Consider the following 26965-nt stretch of genomic DNA (forward strand, 5'->3'; position numbering starts at 1 on the left):
GGAAACACTTTGATGTTTGTGGAGATGTGAAATTAATGTAGGAGAAAATAACACGTTATATCTGGTAAAAGATAAAACAAACCATGTAGATTTCCGCGTAAATAGAAACACCCAAAAGTAATTGTTTGTCATGAGAGGGCCATAAACAATACCTAGTAATGCTTATACTGTAGTAATGCTGTCAGAAGGATTCAAATGTTGCCTTTCAGGTAAAACATGTTTTATAAATTACTGTGGTGTAGTTACCTTTGAGGACACAAGCTCAAGTACACAGTGTAAATAAAAAATAAAAAATGTGAAAATATGAACAATCATATATAATTTTTTCGTATTCAACAAAGGCAGGGGAATAGGGCTCGAAATTATTGAAATGCTTTCTAAATATAGTATCAATCAAATTATAAATGACTTACTATGAAATGTCACCTTTCTTGTAACTATCAAATACTTTAGCGACAGTACAAAATTGACACCAGTTTATAGTATAACTGATGACAGAGCATTTTCTGCCAAATGTCCTCTGAGCTACACACAGACGCCAGTCAAGTGCCTGCTGTCACACTACAACTTCATCTTTAATCACAAGGTGATTTCGTCCGCCTGTGACAAAGAGAAAGTGATCTTTTTCTAAGATTTTTTTCATAGTGAGATGAGACTGTGTTTGCTGAGTCTCCCCTTTTATATGTCGTATTGCAAGCGGCGCTGCGAGGTTCACAACGAAGGAAGTTCAATTCTTTGACCGGGAAAGGCCAGAAAATGTGATGTGTCGCTCCCTATATGCAAATGAGGTGTCCGATTTAACATCCTGCATTCTCAGATGAGGACAGAGAGCGGAATGCGAAACGGGACAGCCAGAGTTGTCACAAAGTGCGGAGCAATTGATGTTGCACTGTTCACAGAGCGCTCTGTACACAAAATGTTTCAGAACAAAATATAAAAAAATGTTTCAGAACCGCTCAATAAGTGATTGAAATTTTTAGCTATCGAAATGTTTTAATATTGTCCCATGTACATTGGGTCGCGTGCAGCTGCACTCCAAAAATTATGATTACTTGGATACTGCCAGCTGTGGGGGTGAAGGTAGGATTGAAATATTCCCAACCCAAGAAAAACTGTCATGGTACAGTTAATTCCGTGACATACAATAGTCTTGCAAATTTTGGACGAGACTGACTTTATGACCAAATTGATCCTATTTACACTTTGTGGTCAATTAGGACACTAGAAAAAAAATCGGACTCCTATCGATGCGATTCAGTGTATTTGCATACTGACACAAGGATGTATCTGAAAGTTCAGCCTCTTCCTTTATACCTTTCAAAAACAGTGTTCCACAAGACCAGACAATGGTTTCTAAACAGTGCAATTAGGATTGATAAATCTGTTGGCAAATAAAGAGATTTCCCATAATTAAAATGACTCATTGGCAGTATCAAAGCTCCAACTAAACTGTGTTGGCAAATTGCCTCTCTGAAACCTTATCGTCCATTGGAGCGTGAATCTGCGTATTAACATCCTGTTGGCTGGTCCAGATACCGATCTATCCGGCTGACGCTAAAGCTAGCAGCTGGTCAGCTGGAGCAAAGAGTTAAACGCTTTCAGGGCAAAGGACATGGGCCATACCTGTGCCATACCTTGGCCATACCTTGGCCATACCTGTGCCATACATGGGCCATACCTTGGCCATACCTGTGCCATACATGGGCCATACCTTGGCCATACCTGTGCAATACATGGGCCATACCTTGGCCATACATGGGCCATACATGGGCCATACATGGGCCATACATGGGCCATACCTGGGCCATACCTGGGCCATACATGGGCCATACCTGGGCCATACCTGGGCCATACCTGTGCCATACATGGGCCATACCTGGGCCATACCTGGGCCATACATGGGCCATACATGGGCCATACCTGGGCCATACATGGGCCATACCTGGGGGCCATGGCTAATGTAAGCCTATATGTTGGGGAGTGAAAGCTTATTCTACTCTACTAATTTTCTGTGCCTTGTAACAACGTTCTTCGTTTGTAGAAAGAGAGGACCGAAATGCAGCGTGGTGGTTACTCATGTCTTTAATGAATGAAATGACGATACATGAAATAACTTATGAAATACAAAACAACAAACGGAACGAAACCTATTACAGCCTATCTGGTGAACACTACACAGAGACAGGAACAAACACCCACAAAATACAAAGTGAACTCAGGCTACCTAAATACGGTTCCCAATCCGAGACAACGAGAATCACCTGACTCTGATTGAGAACCGCCTCAGGCAGCCAAGCCTAACTAGACACACCCCTAATCATTCACAATCCCAATGCTATAAAACCCCAATACGAACACAACACATAACCCATGTCACACCCTGGCCTGACCAAAATATATAACGAAAAACACAAAACACTATGACCAAGGCGTGACATGCCTAAGGGAAACTTTAAACCTTTAGCTTACTTTGGAGTGATTTTTTAAAAACTTGATATTTCTTACTTGACATATTACCTCTTTATAGGGCTAAGTGGCTAACTGGAAATTCCCCTCTAGGCTCTGGGATCTTTTTTTTTTTTAAATGGAGTTGACCTGCAGTGATTATTATTAGATTATTACGCACAGGTCTGTTGTAAAAAAAATAGCTTTCCACTGTTCTGTTATGTTCCGTTCTGTTCTGGACAGAGTAGTTCATCCATGTGAGGACCCCCAGTCCCTACCTAGTCCTTCCCAGGCCAGGCAACCCCAGCCTAGCTGACCGGCCCCGGCCAAGACACTTCATGAATGGATGCCTTACGCAAGAGGCCCTGGGGACAGGACATTTTTTATTCCTTCCCTGCTTTAAAAACCCTCAGTCTATAGTATCGGAGAGCAATTCACCCAACACAATTACTGTAACCTACTAAAGGCAAATAGGCCATTTGGCCCACAGCAAGGTCTCACTTACACCTATGTGTGGTGAAACGAGGCACAGGAGAGTCAGGGTGGGGTAGATGGGCGCCGGGCTAGGGGGAAAGACAGAGTCGGAGGAGAGGAGGAGTTTATTGCACAAAACACTGTAATTAGAGAGGTGTATGGCACCGAGGATCATGTGGGATTTGTATTTATTTCCACGCGCTTTCACTTCATAGAGATTTTCGGGGAAAAATTGGAAATGTCCGTTGGCGGGGTGTAGTCCAGTTCCGCTAAAGGAAAGCCCAGAGGGATTCAGTTTACACTTCCACAACACCACCTACGGAATTATGTTAATCTCAGCATCACTCCTCCTCCCCTCCAACTTGCCGATGGGGGGAGCTGGGAACGAGGCCGGATGGTGTATCCAGTTATCAAAGACTCCACCACTGTCCAGAATCTTTGTTTTTATTGGTCAAGGGGCTTTGGGGCGGAAGTATTTGCTCTAAGCAGTGAGTTGGGAGGGGATGAAGCTGATATTTTATTTGCTTTGGGAGTATTCTTGTTTGTCATAAAGAGGGCAGCCCATGGGTGTCTGTAATGTTATAAGGGGTGGGGATTGGGGATGTAAGGTTTGAGGCAGAGGTGGTGTATAGGATTTATTTAGTTAATATCGACTGTATGAGCCTTATAATCCAGAGTGATACAAACCATACACCCTTTAGAGCAGTGTGGCTTGCAATCACATCTCCGTTTAATCTCCCAGGTCGGTTCCTCCCCATCAGAGGAGGGCAGTGCCATTAGCCAAGTTAATAGCTGAGTTATGACCAGGCAGTCAAGACCCAGTGAGTGTGCGTCTTAATTGTGTGTGTGTGTGTGTGTGTAGGAGTGTGTATGTGTATCTAAGGTTAACATGTCTGGAGCGGTGACCAGGGCCCATATGGAAGTGATCAGACACTGGCTCTGGCAGGGGGCACACTGAGCTGGCGGGAGGGGGTAGGGGGCCACCATCACCCCCTCCCCAAATATTACATCTACAACTGTCAGCATGTCCTCTGAAAGTCAGTGATGCAGACTCAAGTAGATTGAAAGAGAGCCAAGGCCGGGAGAGAGGGAGTTGGGTAGTTGGGGGAGAGGGGAGAGGGGAGAGGGGAGGAGGAAGTGGGGTAGTCAGTGGAGAGGGTATGGGGATTGTGTAGAGAGGTGATTGCACCAAGGGAGAGGGAAAAGAGGGGGAGGGGAAAGGGGGACCAAGGAGAGTTGGGAGTGGGAAAGGGGAGGAAGTGAAGATGGCAGGAGGGAGGGATTGTGTGCAGTGTATAGACCCAGGGTATAGGCTGGCAAGGGCAAAGAGGAAGATAAAGGGAAGGTGAAGAGAGGGATGATGGGGAGAAAGAAGACCAGAGAAAGGAAAGAGAGGGAGGAACGATGAGGAAGAGGAAACTGCTCTACCTCGCCACGGTTCACCATGGTTTGTGATCGGGGGTCAGCAGGGTGACTGGTAATCAGGTTCTGGGGCTGGATGTGAACCCTCATCATCACGGCTGACTGAGTACACTTTAATTCACCGTCCTGAGGGTCGGTGGACTGTACAATTACAGCCAGCACCACTCACTATAATCAAGTTCTCATCACGATCAAGACAACATCACCAGTCCACAGCACTGCGCAATCACCATCACCACAATAACGCTGGAACAATCACCTGATGGATAGATGGATGGTTTGGTTGGTTGGTGATGCCATCAGGATGTTATCATGGTGTATGGTAAATGACAGGATGTTTGTAATGATGTAATCACAATGACCTTGGGGCATAGGTCAGAGATCTTGACCCTCAGGATTTCACATGTGTTTGGTGAAAACACAAACACAGGTGTACAGGTCATGTACAAGTTTAAACAGTATGTCTGTGTTGTTGTTGTTTTAGGTAACAGGGCACTGCCCATAGTGGCCTGTGTCAGTGGTCTCTTCTCTGATGGAGATTGAATGAAGGTCAACTGTGGGACCTTAGAAACCCCATCTCTTGATGAAAGCTTGCTAGCTATTAAGTGTTTTGTGTGCAGTTCTTTGAGTGTAAGATAATGTCTATTTGGGTTATTTCTTGAATCTAAGGAAGTTATATTATATGTTTGAATAGTCCCACATTGTACATGAACAAAGATGGATAGAGACAGAGAGACAATGAAGGATGGAGAGGATGAACGGAGGAGAGGAGGGAGGTCTAACGTTGATAAATGGCCCTCTCAACATGCCGTAGCGTGCGGATATGCGACTGAAGGCCCTGCCTCCTCCGTGACCCCCAGTGTTCAAACTATGACAAGCTCCCAGGGCTCAGTGGGATGGGGCCACCATCGGGCCCCTGGTACCTCTGTTACAAGAAGACCAGGGGACCCAACACATCCATGCAGTATATTCTATTCTATTGTACTGTTTTTTAGTCAATGCCACTCTGAGGAATGTCAAACTAATATTTATATATTTCTTAATTCCATTATTTTACTTTTAGATTGGTGTGTATTGTTGTGAATCGTTTTTAGATACTTCTGCACTGTTAGATAGATAATAGTGCACTGTTGGAGCTAGGAACACGAGCATTTCGCTACACCTGCAATAACATCTGCTAAATATGTGTATGTGACCAATAAAATTGTATTTTATTTTATTTTATTTGACATGTACGATTAATGACTCATGCTGAATTTGACAGCTTTGATTGCTTCAAGTTTGATTGATTGTCTGGTTGATTGCGTGACGTATCGCTATTTCGGCTCACGTTTCCTTGACACTCTTCAGTGATCCAGTTATTGTCACGTTCTGACCTTTATTTCCTTTGTTTTGTATTTATTTAGTATGGTCAGGGTGTGAGTTGGGGTGGGCAGTCTATGTTTGTTTTTCTATGATTTGGGGATTTGTATGTTTCGGCCTAGTATGGTTCTCAATCAGAGGCAGGTGTCATTAGTTGTCTCTGATTGAGAATCATACTTAGGTAGCCTGGGTTGCACTGTTTGTTTGTGGGTGATTGTCTATGTTGATTGCTTGTGTCAGCACAGTTCTTATTAGCTTCACGGTCGTTATTTAGTTTATTGTTTTTGTATAGTGTGTTTCAGTGTTCAGTGTTTTCTTTATTAAAATTCATGATGCGGCGTGGTATGATTCAACACATACCACGCCGCATTTTGTTCATCCGATCCTTCTCGCCTCTCCTCTTCAGATGAAGAGGAGGACGTCCGTGACAGTTATAGAAACTGTTACGTGTATTTTGTAGGTGTGCGTATGCCTGTGTATTTGTGTAAGTGTTGCGCGCTACTGGTACAAATAACTCAAATGTTACTTTCAAGTAAAGCTAAATCTCTCCAAAAAAAAAGACCACCTCACAGACCAGATGCAGTGTGCTGTGCTGTCTGTGTGTGACAGAGACAGATGTGTCTCAGCGTGCTACTGTCTCCCAGCACAGCATCAGACAAGGCTGCAGGCTTGGGCCTTCCACCTGCCAATCAAACTACAGCCAGGAATCCATCTCTGCCAATAGCCTGGTTAACCTACACTCACTCCAAATTGAATTCCTTAACAGTGTGGACCTGACATGGAAATGATCCCTGAAATGGACCTGCCATGGAAATGTTTCTACTTCTTCAACTCGTTGGTGTCTTCGTGTAAGTGTGTGCTCTGGTTCTCGACAAAACCTGCACGAGGTTTATCAGGTTCACAATTCACATATGACTGAAGGCTCGATCAGTCAGTGGCATGTAGCCAATGTGATATGATTCACTTCATTGTGATTAGTTCCAGCTGCTGCCTGTGAGTGTGGGATGGGGTTTTGCGTATAAATTCAGTGTTCAGCAGATTCTTTTTATTCATGTACAGGTCGGTGTGCTCTGGGAGGACAAGAGTGGGGATGATGTGGAAAAAGTACCCAATTGTCATACTTGAGTAAAAGTAAAGATACCTTAGTAGAAAATGACTCAAGTTAAAGTTAATGTCTCCCAGTAAAATACTACTTGAGTAAAAGTCTAAAAGTCTTTGGTTTTAAATATACCTAAGAATCAAAAGTAAATGTAATTGCTAAAATATACTTAAATATCAAAAGTAGAACAAATTTCACAATCCTTATATAAAGCCTCGAAATGGCACAATTATTTTATTTTATTTACTGATAGCCAGGGGCACACTCCAACACACAGACATAATTTACAAACAAAGCATTTGTGTTTAGTGAGTCCGCCAGATCAGAGGCAGTAGGGATGACCAGGGATATTATCTTGATTTGTAAATTGGACTGCTTTCCTGTCTTGCATCTGCTAAGCATTCAAAATTGTAACGAGTACTTTTGGGTGTCAGGGAAAATGTATGGAGTAAAAAGTACATTATTTTCTTTAGTAATGTAATGGTGTAACAGTAAAAGTTGTCAAAAATATAAATAGTACAGTACAGATACCACCAAAACGACTTAAGTAGTACTTTAAAGTATTTTTACTGAAGTACTGTACACCACTAGGTGTGGCCTAATCAAAATCCCGTTAACCCCGTTAATCCCGTTCTCGCTCCAGATCCGCCCTCCTTCTCCCAGCAGCATGCAGTGCTCAGCTGTACGCACTTCCTAAATTGTTATTTGAAAGCTGATATTGAATCTCATTGGCTAGCTCGTTGTTTGAGTGACAGCGCTGAAGATAATGGTTCAGATGTGCGGAGCGCTCAGATTATTTGTTGTCCGTCGAATGTTTCCGGCGATCTAACGATCATGGCTGCTGCTTGCCTTGCTACAGAGAATCAAATTAAGCACTATGCTCCACAGTTGTTAAGAACTTGTATTTTGTTGTTTTTAGTTGTGTTGATACGTATGTGTTGTTAAACAAGATGGCTTAGCGGCTACAACCTTTTCCCTGTCACACTAATACAGTATGTCTGGCACTCATCTTTTCCCATTGAATGCAATCTATTGACATAAACGTCAATCTAGCTTCTTTTACCATTGAATGCAATGTATTAACATAAGTGTAAATTGGTTGATGCTCCTCTTTTCTCCTTGACCGCAATGTATTTACATAAGCTTCAAGTAGCTGACGCTCATCTTTTCCCATTGGCACAGCAAAGCCTTCTGGGAACATGGCTAATTGACAGAAGCTTCAGTTGGCTGATGTCTAACTTTTTGAAAAATTGTGACAGAATTACGTTGTCCTATGATATCATGTTGGGATGGTGTGTGTGTTCCTGTGTGTGTGCTTTCCTGTGTGTGTGTTTCTGTGTCTGTTACTGTACGTGTCTGTATCTGACGATTATAAGGGAGCCCCTTAGACTCGTGAAATTGAATCAAGACATCAGGCCTCCAGCTATTGGCCACCCTATGCACTGGCACCTGTCACTCACAATGACAAATGAGCACTTGATTACATCATTGGCACCATCATTGCCCCCCCCCCCCCCCCCTGGTAGATATGGGAGCATGGAGTGTGATTGGGGGGAGTTAGGTACTCTGAGGGGCTGTAGAGGGGCGTTTGTGGGAGGAGGGGGGAGACAGGGAGATCCCACCCCATCATGCAGCACAGGGGGATGAGAGCTTTGATTTCCACTCAAGGGCACCAGGGGTTTCCTGACAGGGGGAGTTATGGTCACTTCGCCCCTGAATTCCCCTACCCCCTCATCCTATCCCCCATTCCCCATGTCCTTAACACTCTACTCTGTGTTTTGTCAGCTGACCTGTTGCTAGCCATGTACGAGAGGCGTTTAATGAGTTAATACATTAATTGACAAATTGTCTGTATTGGATTCTATATCGGAGTTGTTCTGAGACCTACAGTAAAACAGTCCTTCCTGTAGATTATAAATATCTCCTTGGTTTGTAGAAAGCTAAGTAGTGAGGGAAGTGTTTCTCACACGTTGCAGGAGGAGGAGGTAGAAACAGCAGGATACAGTTAATGACAACGAGATAAGATTGCAACAGTCTGACTTGTCTTTTTTTCCTCCCGGCAGCCCCTCCTTCCACCCCAAGCGGGGATGGGAGATATTATTCCTGTGGGGGACCTCTCCTCTTCCATTCTGTCTCTCACTTTCTCCTCCCTCTCAAACTGTCCTTCTCCCACTCACTCCCAGTGTTTCTCTTTCTGTTCCTACATGTTGTTCTACTTATCTGTCTGCCTGGCCATCTTTCCATCTGGACGTGGTCTGGTAAAGTAACTGTGTGATTGGGACCGTGTCCTCAAACTCTTCTCTCTGCCACCACCGTCGTCCATTTCTCTCTGTGCTGGGTGAACTCTACGAGAGGAGAGAAAGGCAGAGAGGAGAAGGAAGAGGGGAATCTGGTGACCAAATGTTACTGCTGCGGTGCCTGCCTGCCTGCCAGAGCCGCAATCGTTGAGGTAAAATTACAAACAGTACCAGGAGGGCTGAGGTCAGCAATGTGAGCCTACAGGGGTAAAGGAAGAGGTTAGAGGAGAAGAAGAGGGAGATGGTAGAGGAGAAGGAGAGGGAGAGGGGTAGAGGAGAAGGAGAAAGGGTAGAGGAGTGGAAGAGAGGATAAGGATAGAGAAATATTGAGAAAGGGAGAGAGAATAGACAGTGTGGGAAGATGAGGGGGATAGGTTTGATGCACAGAGGATAGAGTGGATAGAGGGGCAAGGAGGGGAAGAACAAGAGTAAGCAGACAGACAGACATTATTTGGCACCATACAGATGTAGGATCTTAATTTGATACAGTTTGCTACAGCAGAAAAATAATCCTGTAGCAATAGGAAATGTGAATTACTATCTGGATTATAATTAATAGACATTTTTTTGTTGGATTTGATAGTTTGTGACCGACCACCTGGATTTGGTCTTATGTAACATTTGAAATTGTGTTTTTTTTTATACATTGGATAAAAGCAGAGACACAGAGCTACAAAATGGTATATCATACACTGCATTTGAGGAACAATGGAAAAGTAATTCTGCTTTGAAAATGGATAAACTTGTAAACCCACTTTTGAGAAAATGGTCTTTGAATGTTTTGGTACACTTGCTGGAGAGCTCTCCTTTGTCTACACCCATTTAGCATTGTTCACACCCTCTTAAGCCAGCCCCACCCATCTCTTTAAGGATTCACATGTGAGGTAATGTGCTAAACAGTGAGCAGTGTGGTAAATATTAAGGCTATAAGTGGGAAAAGTAGTAGCCTACGATAAGGAAAAATTCCAGGTAAACAGAAAGTGTCTAGATAAAAATATTAGATGAATATTAGATGACGTTTACCCAGACACACTTGTCTAAATTGATCGATCATGTGAAATAAATGATATAATGGGAAAGTGAAATGGTTACTTGTACATATACAGTATGTACAACTACAATATCAATAACGATATCAGTGATAGACGAGGTAGTTATATGCATACAATCAGGGGTAAAGTGGCTGAGAAGCAGGATAATGTTTTTTTTATAGTAGCAGCAACATATGTGTGTTAGGAGAGAGTCATTTGAATAGAGGCACTGCAGGTAGTGCTGATGACTGGGAACTTGCCCCCAATGATGAACTGGTCCGTCCGAACCACGCATGAACAAGGGAATCTATATTTGGAGAGCCTGTTTCTGTCCTGCCCTTGACTTTGGTGCAGGGCATGTGATGTCCATAGCCTCTTCGTCGCAAAACTTCCTGATCATCTGAAAAATATATGTTTGTCTAGCTGTGTCCAGTCCAGGTGGTGCTTGTACAGGCAGACCGTCTGTGGGAGGAAGGATGTCAGCGTTGCACAGCAGCTGAAACCTGGTCCCGACTGAGTCCGAACACTCCTTGGTGACAACAACACCAGGCTCCAGAGCATTGAAGCTGTAAAACAGGAAATAACAATTAATAGCAATCAATTCAACCTCCCAAGTTTAGCTAAGAAGTACGAGTCAGGTGTCCAGGTCTGTCCTGGGCTTAGTGCTTGAGATGTGGGCCCGCAACTTTCTCTACAGATTCCTGAAGAAAGACAGCCCGATGACACATACCTCTGGAAAATGCAGAAATAATGTGAGACCAATAAAAGAGGTGACAATCATGTTGGAGGTCAATTAAATAATCAAAACGTGTTGTTTATGCTTTACATATGAAGTGTTGTCATTGATTCCTTGTAGAGATGCCACACCGCTGATTTTGTCTCATGGGATGGCAGCAGCTTTCATCCAAAGTGTTTGTGTCCTGGGTGGCGTCCTTGTAACACTATTGCATTATCCTCTGCGTAGTTGCTGTTGAAATCCACAACTCACTGCAAGTCCTGATGCTTCAGGTGTAACCTGCCTTGCTTGGGCCAGCTCTCTTTTTGATGGGGGGCACTAGAACAATCTCTTTTTATGAATAGTGGAGGAGAGTCAGGTGTGTTCTACTGATGCTGAAAGACAAATTCCAGATACAAACATTTTGCCATTATTATACAATAGATAGCCGTAATCGCCGTCAGTCACACCTGGCTAACTTGATCATGTAATCATCTGGCGAAGTGGAGTCTTTTGTTTAGACTTGCTCGCTAAACAATGAACCATAATCCTAATCCATAGAGTACTAGAAATACACATCGATTATCATAGCGAGCTAAAGATAACCAAATAGGTTCATTAGGCTTTAACTAGCAATGCAAATGGCATTTGCATGCGCATTACTACACAGATCATACGCGTAATGTTAGCTAGCGAGCCAGCCATCTAAGGTCAGCTAGCTAGCTAACAGTAAGCTTTAACTTGGGGTCTTTCGTTTAGATAACTCGTTCGCTAGCAAAACAATGAACCATAATCCCAATCCATAGAGTATTAGCAATACAAACCGATTGTCATAGCTAGCTAAAGTTAACTAAATAGGTTCAATGTTAGCTAGTTAGCTAGCTAACATTAGGCTATAACTAGCAACGCAAAATGGTATTGTGAGATAACATTACTACACACAGATCATGCACGTAATGTAAGCTAGCGAGCTAGCCATCTAGCGTCTGCTCGCTAGCTAACAGTATGCTTTAACTTGCAATGAAAACAACTTTTACAAAATGAGAAACGTATAATATATGAAAATGTAGCTAGACTCTTACCCGTATAGATGGATGAATGCTTCACAGCAGACTGAAACCCCTGTCATTAAGTAAGACGCCCTGTGTCGTTTCCGTTTTGTTTGTACAGCTTGCATGGCCCATTGTGTCAAGTCACTCTGGTTCACACTGACAGTGTGCAATGCCATAAGAATCATCAGATCTTTCTCCCTCTCTGTCACAGATGCCATGGTTGCCCTTAGTTTGAAGATATAATACGGTTATATTAATCTCCTTATACCATAGTCTGCTTCTACCAGACATTCCACTGATTTCAAAACTCGGTCAACTTCTTCCGCGGCAACAAATCAAATCAAATCAAATGTTATTTGTCACATGCGCCGAATACAACATTTGTAGACTTTACAGTGAAATACTTACTTACAAGCCCTTAGCCAACAATGCATTTAACAAAATATATATATAATAAGAAATAAAGGTAACAAATAATTAAAGAGCAGCAGTAAAATAATAATAGCGAGGCTATATACAGGTGGTACCGGTACAGAGTCAATGTGTGAGGGCACCGGTTAGTTGAGGTAATTGAGGTAATATGTACATTTAGGTAGAGTTATTAAAGTAACTTTGCATAGATAATAACAGAGGGTAGCAGCAGCGTAAAAGAGGGGGGGGAGGAGTCTCATGGCTTGGGGGTAGAAGCTGTTTAGAAGCCTATTGTACCTGGACCTGGCACTCTGGTACCAATTGCCATGTGAGAAAGTGGTCCATTACAGCTTTTTCCCACTAACCTTTGTCGATAGCGCCTGATATGCTATTGAGAGCAGTAGCATAACATTTGCAGTTCTCTATGTTATAGATTTGGAAAAAACTGCAGTAGAAAGGATGATCTACGCATAACGAGCAGCTCATTTTATAGACAGAAGATGCTACATGGCAGACCAATCAAACTCATCTCTCGGCATGTCCAGCCCACTCATTATCTCAGCCAATCATGGCTAGCAGGAAATGTCCTGTCTTTTTCTGTGGCTAAACCAACGAGGCTTGTAATTTAACAACTTGTAACTATTTGTATTTACAGATGGCATACAAGTTTTCTGTTAAGGCACATGTCAGTTAAATTGTTTCAGAAAATGTATTTTGATACATTTAAAAAAATTACATTCAAAATACTCTCCCGTGAAGTCGTGACTTGTGACATACGCCTAGTTGCCTGAAACGAGTCACATTTTTTGTTAGGGCAAATCAAGTCTGACATTTTAAAGTGGAAATTACAAACTTTAGAAGCCTTTTTTAGCCTTGAGTACACTAGACGTTTGCATTTCCTGCCGTGCAGGAACATTCTCAGAAGCACAGGAGTCATTAAACGAAGGTCCAACATCTGTAGGCTACACTTGTCTGTCCATTACGCATGTAAACAACTAGCTTGCACGCTCTATCCGCACTGGTTCAAATCAAATCCAATTTTATTTGTCACATGTGCAGAGTACAACAGTGAAATGCTTACTTACAAGCCTTTAACCAACAATGCAGTTAAGAAAAATAAGTGTTAAAAATAAGTGAATTTTTTTTTTAATTAAAGAGCAACAATAAAATAACAGTAGCGAGGCCATATACAGAGGGTAGTGGTACAGAGTCAATGTACGGGGGCACTGGTTAGTCGAGGTAATTGAGGTAATAATGTACATGTAGGTGGCTTGAAGTCAACCACCGTCCCAGTGGAACCTTAGCACAGGCCTATGCTAAGGTTCAGCCCTTTCCCAGGCCCTCAGATTGTTCTAGTGTTTGTAGGCCACTTTCACCTGGCCATTAAGGGCCACTACCGTATGGTCTCTCCAGTCCTGATGAATTCCAACCATTAACCTTGGCCACACAACCAATACACGGTGGACTTGGCACAGTCTTTACTGGCTGAAGACAGGCAGCATGTAGGACATTCTAATAGTAGAGTTCAGTGGCTTTTTTGCTGGAACATGATGCAATGTTGTGAAAAACTTCCACAGGCCAGTATAAAAAAGTATGAGCCAAAAGAAATGAGCTGTTCAACATAACCTGAGGATATGATTGAAATGAAGCCTCGTCTGTTTGTCTGTCTGTCTGTCTGTCTCTCTGTCTCTCTGTCTCTCTGTCTTTCTGTCTCTCTGTCTCTCTCTCTCTCTCTCTCTCTCTCTCTCTCTCTCAGACTCTACTCATATGTATTGCTCTTCATCCCTCAATTTAAAAAACAGAGCCGTCCGCTTACCCCACATTGGCAGAACCTAACAAGCACTGTTTCTCACACATCTCTTTTCTATTTTATCTTGCAGTCCCTGGCTCTCTCCGAGCCAACATGGAGAGCAGTGGGACCGTCTTCTCCCCTGTGACAGGTCCCTTTTGTGAGACTGAGACAGTGAAGTCGAACCAGAGGAATGCTCAACTCCCCAGGCATCACATCACTCTAGTAATATCAGGTGTTGAAATAACAACATAAATGTATTTAGGAATAGTTTTTTGGTGCATCATTAGAAACTTTCACTTTTCTGAATTGATTTATGCTATATTAGTGCTATTATTCTGTTATTAATCATTGCAGAGTAATATGCTTACACTAAAGTCTGGATTGAACAAGAGAGACATTCCTCTATAATCTCAACATTGGTGTCATTTCCTGAAACTACAGAAAACAACAATCAAATGCACATTTCAAAGATGACAGAGTCCTGCTTTGGCTAATATCTTGTCTACACGGATTGGAGTGAGTCTTGAAGACATGTTGGCCTGCTATCCAGTATTCCAGTCACTCTCTGACATATCCTTACTCACTCGAAACGACCTTAACTAATTACCCGAGAATAACCCTCGCACGATTCAGAGCCCTGGACTGCTGTTGTATGATAGCGATGCCGGTGATACGCTCCTTTGAAGGGATGGCATGTGCTAGTTTGATTGGTGCGGTTGCGGTTTGATCGGTGCGGCTTGATCGATGTGTGTATAACTCATTGGCTAAACGCTACCAGATACCATAGATGATATAACAACGTTTAGATACCACCACCACCACCCCCCATTCCCCACCACACGCACACACTTCTCTGATGGGGCCCCCCTGTGCAGTGCAGTACACCAGGTGGTGAGCAGAACCAACAGATAGTAGTAGTAGTACTGAACTAGAGGCTACATCTGGCTAACCAGAGCCACACAGACTGGGTTCAACCATAGTGATGTATCGGAGCTGTCAGAGTCCAAACCCCGGCCCATATATTAGGGCAGCGTCATGGGTTCATGTGGCAACTGAGTTTGTGTGTGACTGTCTGTAAGTGCATGTGTGGATGTGTGTATAAAGGGGGAAGGGTGTTGGAGGATGTTGTAGGTGGGTGGGTGGAGTGTTGGTAGAAGAGAAACAGCTCATGCCATGCAAAAAAAATGTAAGTAAATGAAATAGATTAGGAACGAATAGCAATACGTGTTCAAATTTGGCAAGAGAGAGTGATAGAGAAAAAGAAAGCGACAGCAAGGGAGGGAGCGATAATGTGTGTGTGTGTGTGTGTGTCTGTGTGTCTGTGTGTGTGTGTGTGTGTGTGTGTGTGTGTGTGTGTGTGTGTGTGTGTGTGTGTGTGTGTGTGTGTGTGTGTGTGTGTGTGTGTGTGTGTGTGTGTGTGTGTGTCTGTGTGTGTGTGTACCGTTCCTCTTCATAAACCCCAGTCCTGGGAGATGGAGTGCACTGCCAGGTCGCTGCTTTGACTGTCTTCTGGGAAATGCTGGGTCACTGTGAAATAACTCAGGGATATTTACCATTGACCATTTGTCTTAACCCCAAACGCACATAAAAACCCCAGCGCCTGTCATGGTGTTAGACCCTCGCCCAAACATTCAGAGCCCCAGGAGCCCCCCTTCAACCCTCCTCTCACCCTCCTCTCTCGCTGAACCATCGCTCCATAAAGCTATCTTCTGACTAACCTCTGAACTGTCTTTCTGGACGTGGAACTAGGACCGAAGACAGAAGTTGACCGTCAATTCTAAAAAGTTAATTCCTCTCTCAAGTTGTCTGAATGCCATTTATACAGAAAAACAGGGAGGTGGGTTTAGAACTTCCAGGTACAGTAGCTAGCTAACTTCCAGGTACAGTAGTTAGCTAACTTCCAGGTACAGTAGCTAGCTAACTTCCAGGTACAGTAGCTAGCTAATTTCCTGGTACAGTAGCCAGGTACCCCCCTCCCTTGCCCCACCAAATACTGCTTACTTAAGCAATGATGGTCTACCCCCAATAGAGCCCTCCCCCCAGCTTTTGCCACATCCATGGACCCCTGCATTACTCCAGGGCTCTCTAAACAAGCCTATCCTAGCCCACCACCGTGCTAAAGTCTCCCTATGGATCAGTTACAGGGGGGGCTCAGCCATTCTCTATGTCTATTTACTCAGCCAAAGGTGTTATTGCTGCCCATGCAGACCAAATGATAGCATGCATTTAAACATAATCATACTTAGGTGCCTATAATCTGAGACTGTTTGAGGAGATTGGTGGTAATGGGATATGGAGATGGGAGAAGGTAGCTGGCGGCTGTTGATTGGGCCTGCTGTCAATTTGGGGATGGGCATGCTTGTTTTTACAGAGATGAGAGTGTGGTGTCATTTAAGCTGTTGGACCACATTCAGACCGTGACCCTACTGCAGTCTACAGGCAATGGGCCTTACTCAAACGAGGCACCAGGTTGGTCCACACTTTTAAAGATAGATAATATATTAGAGATCACCCTTTACTGGCCCTTTGTGGTGGGTTCCAACAAGGGTAGAAGCAGTCCAGGAATTTAAGAACCAATAGAGCACCACTGGCTCTCACCAACCGAGAAGTTGGAAACGCGGTTGAGAATGTTGGCTCTGTGGCAAGCAGGGATGTTCAGAGCCACATTATATGCACCAAAGCCATCCTAAGAAACAAGAGAGAAAAGATGAAGATACTATAAATCCTCCCACTTGTGTAAGAGCCCAGACAAACAGGACTAGCACCTGACGGACCTCACAATATCCAGGCTAGGGACCATATAGGCTACTGTTTCTGGCTCGTGTGGGCGTCTGTTGCCAGGGGAGACCAATGTTCCTCTCCATCGGCCTCTGTGTGAAGTGTAGTAAAAAAAAAAAATCCTGTCTCGCCGGTCCTTATTGATGTACAGTTTCCTCTGTGTCCAGGCACTGCTTTCGGGAGGCTAGGCAGTTTGAAAGGAGAGGAAATGGGGGGGTGGCACGAAGGGGTCAAGTCGTCTCGTTTGTGCTGGTCCCTAGGAACAATGACAGTGGGCTGCTGTAGTGAGGGGCAGTGGGGTGAATGTACCCGAGACAGAGGGGTTCGATGTGAAGATGACGGGGTGTGTGTGTGTGGGGGGGGGGGGGGGGGGGATGTTGCCAGAAGCAGCAAGGAGTTGGAGAATGTAAAGAGAACTGGACGGAATCATACAGTAAGTAATGCAGCCCAAGAGCACCATAAAGTCAATGTGATTTTCATACAGTGGGCTTTGCACACCAACCAACAAGTTTGCCCTGGGGGTTGTTACTGAATTAGCAAATGCTACTTACCATTGTTTTTAATGACTCCTGACTTGGGTATGGTATTGTGTTTTTTATGTTCAAGCAGCAAGGAGGCCATGGAATACTGATTGTTTATTTGATTAGGTCATTTTCTTGTTTAGTAAACTTTCTCACACATAAACACACACTAACACACCTTTCACAGACACACACACTCATGTAAACACACACAATCACTCGCTCTTCAATACATTTACTTTAATAATCCCCCCCCCCCCCCGTTTCGGGTTGGTATTTCTCCCACACAAAACCAAATCACATCTATTTGTGCATTCTAAAGCAGTCCATTGTCCGAGGGTTGGAAGTTGCCAGGTTCTCTTTTGGTGTAGTATTTTACATTTAAAAAGGACCACCCATTGGGCTCGGAGGGGACAAATTCCCATCGAGACTGTCTGTTCAGAATATTAATGGGCTTCTTCTGGGGAAAACTGCCCACTGATTGAGCCACTCCAAATCCAGTGTCCCTGCTTCCGGCCTCTGGGGAGTGGGTGTATATGCCAGGCCTGGGGTCTGGTCCTCACCCAGTCAATTGTGTGCGTCGCACACAGCTAGAGCACAACTCCAACATGTGGTTATTTTAGGACTTCGCACAGTCATATAAAGACAGAGGAGGTTTGTGTGTCCATGTGCCAGTTAAATGCTGCACAAACCTATTGACACTTAATCGTAATGGATAGCGTTTTAGATTGCATTTTCTCAGTCTCAAAACACTTTTACATTGTATGGGGGTAACTAACCCAATCCACCACCAATAGGTGCATTGGGATACTTTCAGACCCAGCCAGAGATCCTATAGTGAACAGGAACTGTTTTGGTCCCTCAGTCACCAGTATCAAGGCTATAGGGTGTCTTATGGCAATCAGTAACAGGCCTATATTTAGACCTGTCCCTCAGAGCAGCTGACAAGACAGACTGCCTATATGATTAGTTCCACTCCACAGTGGGGCAGGGCAAGCTCTAGTGGGGGCCCCAAGCCAGATTTGGTTGGGGCCCCCCCACCTAGCAGCAAAACATTAGTGTGTCAACCCCCTTGACAGTAGAGAGAAATTGAAGTTCATTTCCTGCAATTCTACACATTGCCATGGGGCAGAGAGAAAACATACTTTAAGCCATGTTATTGATATTTGCATGAGAATTACTAACAAAATCTACGGGGACCTTCTCTGGTCAGAAATAAGCGATAGGTCTACACAGACAAGGTAGCTCAATGAAGACAACCCAATAAATATATAACGTGACATTTAGCAGGCGCTACTTCTGGGTGGCCCTGGGAATGAAACCCACAACCCTGGCGATGCAAGTATCCCACCCGAGCCGAGACTAACATGGCTCACCTACCAGACTAAGCCGGTTCCTGTTTAATGAGGTGGAACACCTCAACCAGTACAAGACAGGTTTGTGACACTCAACATATTGATTGGGTCATGAGCAAGACAATGGACCAGGCAACACTTTAAATCAAATACACAATTTTATTAAAACATATATTTTTAAATGTTGTAACTGAAACTATCTGGCCATAGTCTGTTTTAACGTCGCCATTATAAATGACAGGCAGTGATACATACCCAGATGGTGGCTTGCACACTACTCAGACAACTATAATACCTAGGATTACAATCACATTAGCGTCACTTTAAGAGCAATAAATGATCAGATTATTAATAGTTACAAATACCCAGCGAAGCCACCATCACCGCGGTGCTCTCCCATTATAAAAAAAAAAGAAGAAGACAAAAACCCCTGAAAGCAGGGAAATTGTTTAGAACAGACACCGCTATAAGCGAGCACCAACCAGACCTCCGCTGCTCAAAACATTTGTAGTCTCGTGCTCCACACTAAACACAAATGCACCACGGGTTATCAACGAGACCAAGGGCGTGAACTGCAGTGAACGAGAGAGCATAGTTAAGGGATGTTCAAATCATGGGAGGAGGGTGGTTGAGAAAGCTCATACAATTAAGCACCGCAAACCTCCAAGTCACAGCACACATGCAATCACTGAATGGCAATCAGCAATCGATCAAGGTCAATTATTCGTGAGATCATCATGCAAAGATCGGCGAAGATTCAATTCCTATGAGAGCTAAAGTCCACCCTATAACACAAGCGCCACGCTCTACCAACTGAGCCATACAGGACCAAAGATAGGCGGAGGGGTTGAGGATGATGCTTAGCAACATGCCTTGTCATAGGGCGAGAGCGCTCATTTTATTTCAGTGCACTGCTGGGACTGAGCCTACACCCCAGCATGTGACTTGGCCTGGGAGCACACTGGCGGGGGGAAAAATCCATGTGAAACATGTCATCTGTCCACTCCTAAGTACTACCATTTCCCCATTAGAAGAGCAGGGATACTGATGGCTTTTTCAGATGGGTTGGGCTGCTTTTCAACTGAAGTCATCTCTCTCCCTCTCTTTCCCTCCTTATTGCTCATTTTCTCTCTCTTCTCTGCCTCCCCCTCTTTCCTTCCTGTCTAGGAATCGATTCCAAGGTGCCAAACTGATGTCTTCCAATCGGATCACTGGAAACAGGTGCTAGATATCCTCCTCCCACCTTGATCAGCCAATGAACTAGGTGCACAGCCAGATCATATAATATGGTGGAGATGACTGTATGTAATTGTCATTGACACTTAAAGACCAAGGTAATCACATTACATAAGTGGATACTTCACTTCTATAAACAGCTACAGTGATTGTTTTGATTCAGAAAGTTACATCTTTCTCTCACACCTTGATGAATGTTTCTATTATGTTTAAAAGGCAATAATACACCGTCACTCTCACTTCTCGGATCAAAAACAATGACGGATGCCATATAAAACTATGCGTATAGTGATTCTAATGATGATTTTAAAAACATACTGTACAATAACATGGATAAAATTATATTTTTGACCGACTGGATCGATTCGGTCTTATGCAGCAACATTTGAAATTGTGTTTTTACATTGGATACACTACAGTTGAGGAACAATGGGAAAGTAATTCTGCTTTGAAAGTTGATCAAGTTTGTCTATACCCTTTCAGCATTGATCACACCCTCTTAAGCCTAGCCCCACCATATCTTTAAGGATTCACATTAATGACATCAGCAGCCTGGTTGTCCAAACTAGCATAACTGGTGTATTTTAACACCAATAAACCCATCCATTTAAAAATACATTTTGTTTATGTCAATTTAGCAAACCGGGCAACTAAAAGCAACTTTCTAAATAATGTTTTGGTTTGTTTCTAGCTTGTTAGCATAGCTAGCTAACGTTAAGTTAAAATAATGACCACATCATAAAGCTGATAACGGCTTAACTTTAGCTAATTTGTATGAATTATTACAGGAAAATAAACTCACAACAAGATCATTATTTCCAAGTTAATGGCATGCTAATTACAGAAAGAATCTTGCCAGTTGTGAGTGTGGCGAAAAAAAAGCAGGGCATAGGCTAATTTGACTTTGGTGTAGGTCATGTTGTTCTTCACATTACCATTTCTGGTAAACACACACAATATCAAATAAAATCTAAGTTTATTTGTCACATGCACAGGATACAGAAGGTGTTATGGTACAGTGAAATGGTACCTTGCATAGTAGAGTATTTTGTTTAGACATGTAGCTAGCTAGCTCATAACATTACTACCTTGCATGAATCTGCAGGTAGCTAATCAACTAGATTCAATGTTAGCTAGCTAACATTAGGCTATAACTATCAATGCAAATGGCTCTGAGATACAAATAAAAACAAATTACTACTCAGATCGTACATGTAACATTAGCTAGCTAGCTAACAGTACGCTTTAACTTGCAATGAAAACAACTTTCTAACTAAATTTGAAACGCATACTATCCTTCCTCTATGTCACAGATGCCATGGTTGCCCTTAGTTTGAAGGTGTAATCCGGAGACAGGTGTTTTATACAACAGCCTTCTGTGTATTCTGTTTTTGACTCCCTCCACATATTTGCAATTAAAAGTCAGAATCTCCTTAGCTGTCATATGCTGCTTCCACCGGATATTCCACCAATTTCAAAACTCTGTCCTCCAGAAAGTGGAGAGCAACACTTTTGCAGTTATTTGTGATATCTTTCATATAAGCTGTATTAGAAAGGGTTACCTACACATACTGAGCAGCCCTTTGTTATAGACAGAAGCGTGGTACATGGCAGACCAATCCGAACTCATCTCTCAGCATGTCCTGTCCATCCATTATCTCAGCCAATCATGGCTAGCGGGAAGGTCCCTGTATTTTTCCGTGGCTAAACCAACTAGGCTCTATTTGACTCATATTTACAGATGGCATACAAGTTTCTTATTAACGAATGTGGAAGTTAACATGTTCCAGAAAGCATTTCTGCCATAAAACACACTTTGATCAAAAATAAATGTTTACGTTTGAATGCTTGTGACGCGAGACATACGCCTAGTTTCCTGAAACGAGTCACATTTTATGGTCCTCCTATGCCTTGTGTTCATACTATAAAACTGTGGTTTCAAAAATCACAATAGCTTCCAAAAGGTGTGATTCATAGTAGTAGAGAATAGGAAAATGGCACTTGGTCCCGGGTGTTGTGAAGCTTGTAAATATTTCCTTGAGTTGACCTTTAAAAGGTGGCAGCACTGAAAATCTTTAAAGAGAGCTTTGCTGGTAGGGAAGCAAAGTCCCTGCTTTAAAATTGAAAAACATTAAAGTTTTTTTTCACGGTTGTAATGTTTTTCTGCAGAGTAGCCTCTCCCAGTAAAGCTCCAGAGCCTTACAACATGCAGACTGGAGGAAGGGGGGACCCCCTGTTGCTCCAGCTGACGGAAGAGAAAGAACGAGAAAATAAATGAGATAAACAAGGCTTCTGAGAGAACTGCCTTCTCTCAGGCTCTCTCTTTAACTCTTTCCGTCTACCTCTCTGTCTCAATTTGACAAAACAGTAAAATTCTGAGGTTGATATTGGGTTGGTTTAAATGTTATGAATTCCAACGTATGGAGGTGTTATGTAGCATGATGTTTATCCATATAAACTAGAGATTCCTTGTTCCCCCAACCTATTCAATAAGTAGGTCATTTTTTGTGTAATAAAATATCAACAGCCATTTTGTTTCTAGAGTATTTTCTCTTTTATTGCAAATACAATACAAAAGTTAAGCTTCTTTTTAAGACAGTACAGTAACATGTTAAGCTAGCTGAAGAAAATGACAATTTGTTCAGATGCATCAGAAAAAAAACATCAGTACTGAGATAGTACTGTATGTGTCAGGACGTTAAAAAAAAAGTCCTTAGAAAAGACACGGATGCTGGTACCTCTAATAACACAAACATATTAGCCACAGCGTAAACATAACTAATTGTAAAACTTTGTCATTATGCTCAAAAAGTATTTCCAGTTTAGAATCCAAACTTCACAATTATAACAATAATCCGTACGCAACTAGATAACAAAAAATGACAAATTAAACATTTAAAATAGAAACATTTACATATGTTAAATAAAGCATGATGATTACAGTTTGTGTCATTTAAAAAGACCGGTTTATATGACATTTAATATCCAGAAGGGAACTTATTTTGAAGACAAATTAATTAATTGTATAAAATATCAAATAAAGAATAAAATGCTAAATAATAATTACTTTGAAAATAAAATTAAGCTAATAAATAAATTAAAGGGTTAAGACTGAGAGGGGGCGGGAGGGGGAGAGAGGTGGATCAGGCAGGGGGCTGTAAAACGACACTGGCGTGATGGTGGACGGCAGGGGACGCCCGAGAGGTCAAAGGGCACTTCCTGTGGCTGTCAAACACATGCTGTCAGACGGTAAGTAGAATCTCAGCTGTGGCTTCTCTCTTCTATAGTATGTGCTGTAGCACACACACTCTGACACAGACATCCTATCACCCAACCTCTGATATGCTAGGCACTAACGGTGCAAAAGGGTGGAATCTCCTGCACAAAACGATAACGTCCAAACTTCTTCCCTTGCCATTCACAGCATGCCCCTGTTACATCTAAGAACGTGCTATAATCATAATATATAATTGATGGAGAAACCCTCAACTGCACAAATACACATGTAGTTCATTTTGTTGGATGGCACAGCACATATAAGCACAATGCACTGCAGGAAGACAAACAAAAACAAACACAACCAAAAAAGGACAGAGATTTACTGCCTATAAAAAATTCCACCAGAGAATTGAGGCCATAGAATAGATAACTGCACTACTGTGGTTTACTGCTGAACTGGATAGAAATAAAGCTTTTTCTCTACAAATATGTGTTTAAAATCCCCCAGAATAGCAAACTGCCAGAGTAAAAAAGGTAAGAAAACATACACAGTACCTACTAAAAATATCAACAATTTAAACAGTCCTCACAGAGGATTTCTCAATGCTCAAAATATGTTTCATCAATACACAAAAAAAGGCACGTTGTGAGCCATTCTGGTCTAATTTCAGTTCTCTCAAGTCCAGCTTTCCTTCTTCTTCTTGGTTGTCTTCTCCTCTGTTGTAAATTCAAGTGTCTGTTTGCTCGGAGCTAGATGTTGGAATGTTGTGACAAAGTCTCCCTCTGCAAGATGGGCATGTCTATCAGTCTATGTAAGTCTGTGTGTAGATGACTGTGTCCTCAGGGCCGGGAGAGCTGTGTGTACACTGGCTGCTGGTCCCAGTGATGCTGGGGACTGAGGGTCTGTGGCACGGAGGGCACTCCTGTTGTGTCTGCGATGGGGGTGTACATGGGCCTCTGGCTGGGGCTCATGTAGCTGCTGAAGGAGTAGAGCCCTGAGCCCTGGCCCCCAGCTGCGTGGCTGTAGTAGGAGTTGGTGCCGACCTGGTGGTCAGAAAAGTCATACTGGGCGCGGGTGATGGAGGGGTAGGAGGAAGAGCTGTAGTGTTGCAGGTTGAAGGAGCCGTAGGTGACGTGCTGCGGGGGGGAGGAGTTCTGCTGATCGTTGTAGTGGCTGGGGCTCAGCTGCTCTGTCTTGATGTGTGTGGGGGTCCTCTGGTTCTGGCCCTGCTCCCCTCCACTACCCAGCGTGGTCAGGGAGTGCTGCTGCTGACTCTGGGTCTTGGTCATCCAGCTGTGCCCTGCGGTGCCCCCTGCTGCCTGGCTGACTGCGGAGCTGCTGATGCCATAGGTACCGTTGTAGGACACCTGGCCAGCGGCAGTGCCAGGAGCGCCTGGGTGACCGTTGGGGGGCAGGTACTGGTCAAACTCGTTGACATCGAAGGTATCGATGTGGGAGATTACGTCGCTGCTCAGCTCACCGATGTCCACATCCCGAAAATCAATGTTGAGCTGACGGCCCGTGCCTTCCTGTAAGGGGCGACCCTCACGCTTCAGGTCCACCTTTCCCACTTGGATGTCGGTCTTAGGTGTGGTGGGAGGGGTGGGGGGCCCTTGGGACTGGCCTGAGAGAGAGAGGGTGGGTTACATATAGAATACATATTTCTGTAATACAAATCTCAGAGCAAGAGCAGAGCCATGGATTTAATTGAAAAGTAAAAACAAGGGCTTTTACAAGTGGTCATGCATGAGTGGAATAAGAAATTAGTCTAGATATCAAGTTAAACTAACAGAGAACATATCTGATCATATCAGTCATCAGCTTTTCAAACAATCTATTTCAGACAATATTCTTATAAAAAGTCTAGCAGCATTGAAGTGTCAAATATACATTGATGAACACATGTTGAATGAGACCAATGCAATAGGCACTACGCATTTTCTTTCCTCTTACCTGAGTGTTCTCCCGGGGAGTGCACTTCTCCTATGCTAGAGGCTGGAGAGTCAGCTTGCTGGAGCGCCTTGAAGATCGCTCCTGGTGATATGTGCGTCTGCTCGCTGCCGTCCTCAGACTCGCTTTGTCCGTTCTTCATGGACTTCCTTCGCCGGGGCTGGTACTTGTAGTCGGGGTGGTCTTTCTTGTGCTGTACCCTCAAGCGCTCTGCCTCCTCCACGAACGGACGCTTCTCTCCCTCATTGAGAAGCCTGTGCGTGAAAGGCAAATAGATACATGAGTAAATCAAATATTAAATTGACAACCAAATAGTTTACGACGAAGGTTAAATGATCACAGTATCGAGTTCACATGCGAGCGCAAAATGCACGAGTAAAAGTAGAATTGAGTTGCCTATTAAATAAAAACTATTTTCATTAACAAGACCACAAACGCGATGCCACTCGAAATAAACCTTTGGAAGTAATAACAGAGAGGAGTGAGACTCACCTCCATAGTTTCCCCAGAGTTTTGCTCAGCTCCGCGTTATGCAGATGAGGGTACTGATCAGCCAGTTTTCTCCGAGCGGCTTGCGCCCAAACCATAAACGCGTTCATCGGTCTCTTGACGTGGGGCTTGTTCTTACTAGATCCGTTCACTCGGACTGGCATTGGCACCAGGGTCCAGTCGTAGCCCTTCAGCACCTGGGACACAGCGTCGCGGATGCACACGGGGAACTTGTCATCGTCGTCCTTCTTGAACTCGACGAGGGGACCGTCCGGACCCATCAGCAGACCGTTCTCTGAAGGTCTGGTGTTCTCGGTGTCTGAGCCAGAGCCGGAAGGGCACGGGGATCCCGCAGAGTCCTCGGACATGCTCGGGCTCGGTGCGTCAGAGAGACATTTGTCTTGTTCGTCTGTCATTTTCAGGAAGGGGTCGAGTAGATTCATACGAAAAATGTTGTCGAACAATTACGCACAAAATATGAAAGTACGGCTCTTGAGGGTGAGATCCCTAGAGATGCTTTACACACGAGGAAAAGTTTGACCAAAGTATTTAAAATGTCCAAAAGTGGATCAAAAGTAACAGTAGACGTTATTTGCTCCTGCAATGAGGCAGTCAACTGCACAAAGCCTTTTGGAGAGAGAATGTCTTTATGCATATGCCTTTCTAAAATATTGTATAATAACCTAGTTTTGTTTGCAGGCGTCTCCACACTCGAGCAACAGCTGATGATTTGCGGCAACTTTTTTTTCAGATAAAAAGAGAAAGTGTTCTAGTCTGTCTCCAAATAGTATCTCCAGAACGTGTGCGTGCTTTTGAACTGAAATCCTTTGCAAGCGGACTTTATAAGTGAGTTACTGTACGGCTACAGAATACCCGAGAATACCCAAATGTGATTGGTCGACAGAGCATAACGAACTGAAGGAATTTGATCCCTACGGCCCCCTCCCCTCCACACACACAGCATATGCATCGACAGTTTCACATTTTGTGTACAATATTGTTGTAGGTATAATAATTCAAGTACTGAAATTGATTTTGGTTTACAAATATATTTTTATATTCTTAAATCATAGACTATTTGAGTGTTTCATCCATATACTTATATTTATGTATTCTTATTCCATTCCTTTACTTAGATTTGTGTGTACTAGGTATCTGTTGTGGAATTGTTAGATATTACTTGTTAGATATTGCTGCACTGTCGGAAACTAGAAGCAGAAGCATTTCGCTACACTCGCAATAACATCTGCTAACCATGTGTATGTGACCAATAAAAAAATGATTTGATTTGTTTTATTTTACTCACACCTTCAAAG

The 26965-nt window shown here is 43.3% G+C and overlaps 1 protein-coding gene across 1 annotated transcript; it reads right to left on the reverse strand.

Annotated features, from left to right (window-relative positions):
* Positions 1 to 22526: 22526 nt before the first annotated feature.
* LOC115144001 (transcription factor Sox-9-A-like) lies at positions 22527 to 26474 on the reverse strand. Its single transcript, XM_029684562.2, has 3 exons — positions 25653 to 26474; positions 25164 to 25414; positions 22527 to 24834 (listed from the first exon to the last, which is right to left on the reverse strand). Exons 1-3 carry the CDS (start codon positions 26090 to 26092, stop codon positions 24050 to 24052), a joined length of 1476 nt encoding a protein of 491 aa, XP_029540422.1. The 5' UTR covers positions 26093 to 26474; the 3' UTR covers positions 22527 to 24049.
* Positions 26475 to 26965: the final 491 nt, after the last annotated feature.

Source organism: Oncorhynchus nerka, linkage group LG16, assembly GCF_034236695.1.
Source record: "Oncorhynchus nerka isolate Pitt River linkage group LG16, Oner_Uvic_2.0, whole genome shotgun sequence".
In the NCBI taxonomy this organism is placed as follows: domain Eukaryota; kingdom Metazoa; phylum Chordata; class Actinopteri; order Salmoniformes; family Salmonidae; genus Oncorhynchus; species Oncorhynchus nerka.

Coding starts and splice junctions, on each gene's coding strand:
- LOC115144001 (XM_029684562.2), bottom strand. CDS start 26,092: ATGAATCTACTCGACCCCTTCCTGAAAATGACAGACGAACAAGACAAA. Junction 25,415..25,652: donor ACTCTGGGGAAACTATGGAG/GTGAGTCTCACT, acceptor TTTCACGCACAG/GCTTCTCAATGAGGGAGAGA. Junction 24,835..25,163: donor CTCCCCGGGAGAACACTCAG/GTAAGAGGAAAG, acceptor TCTCTCTCTCAG/GCCAGTCCCAAGGGCCCCCC.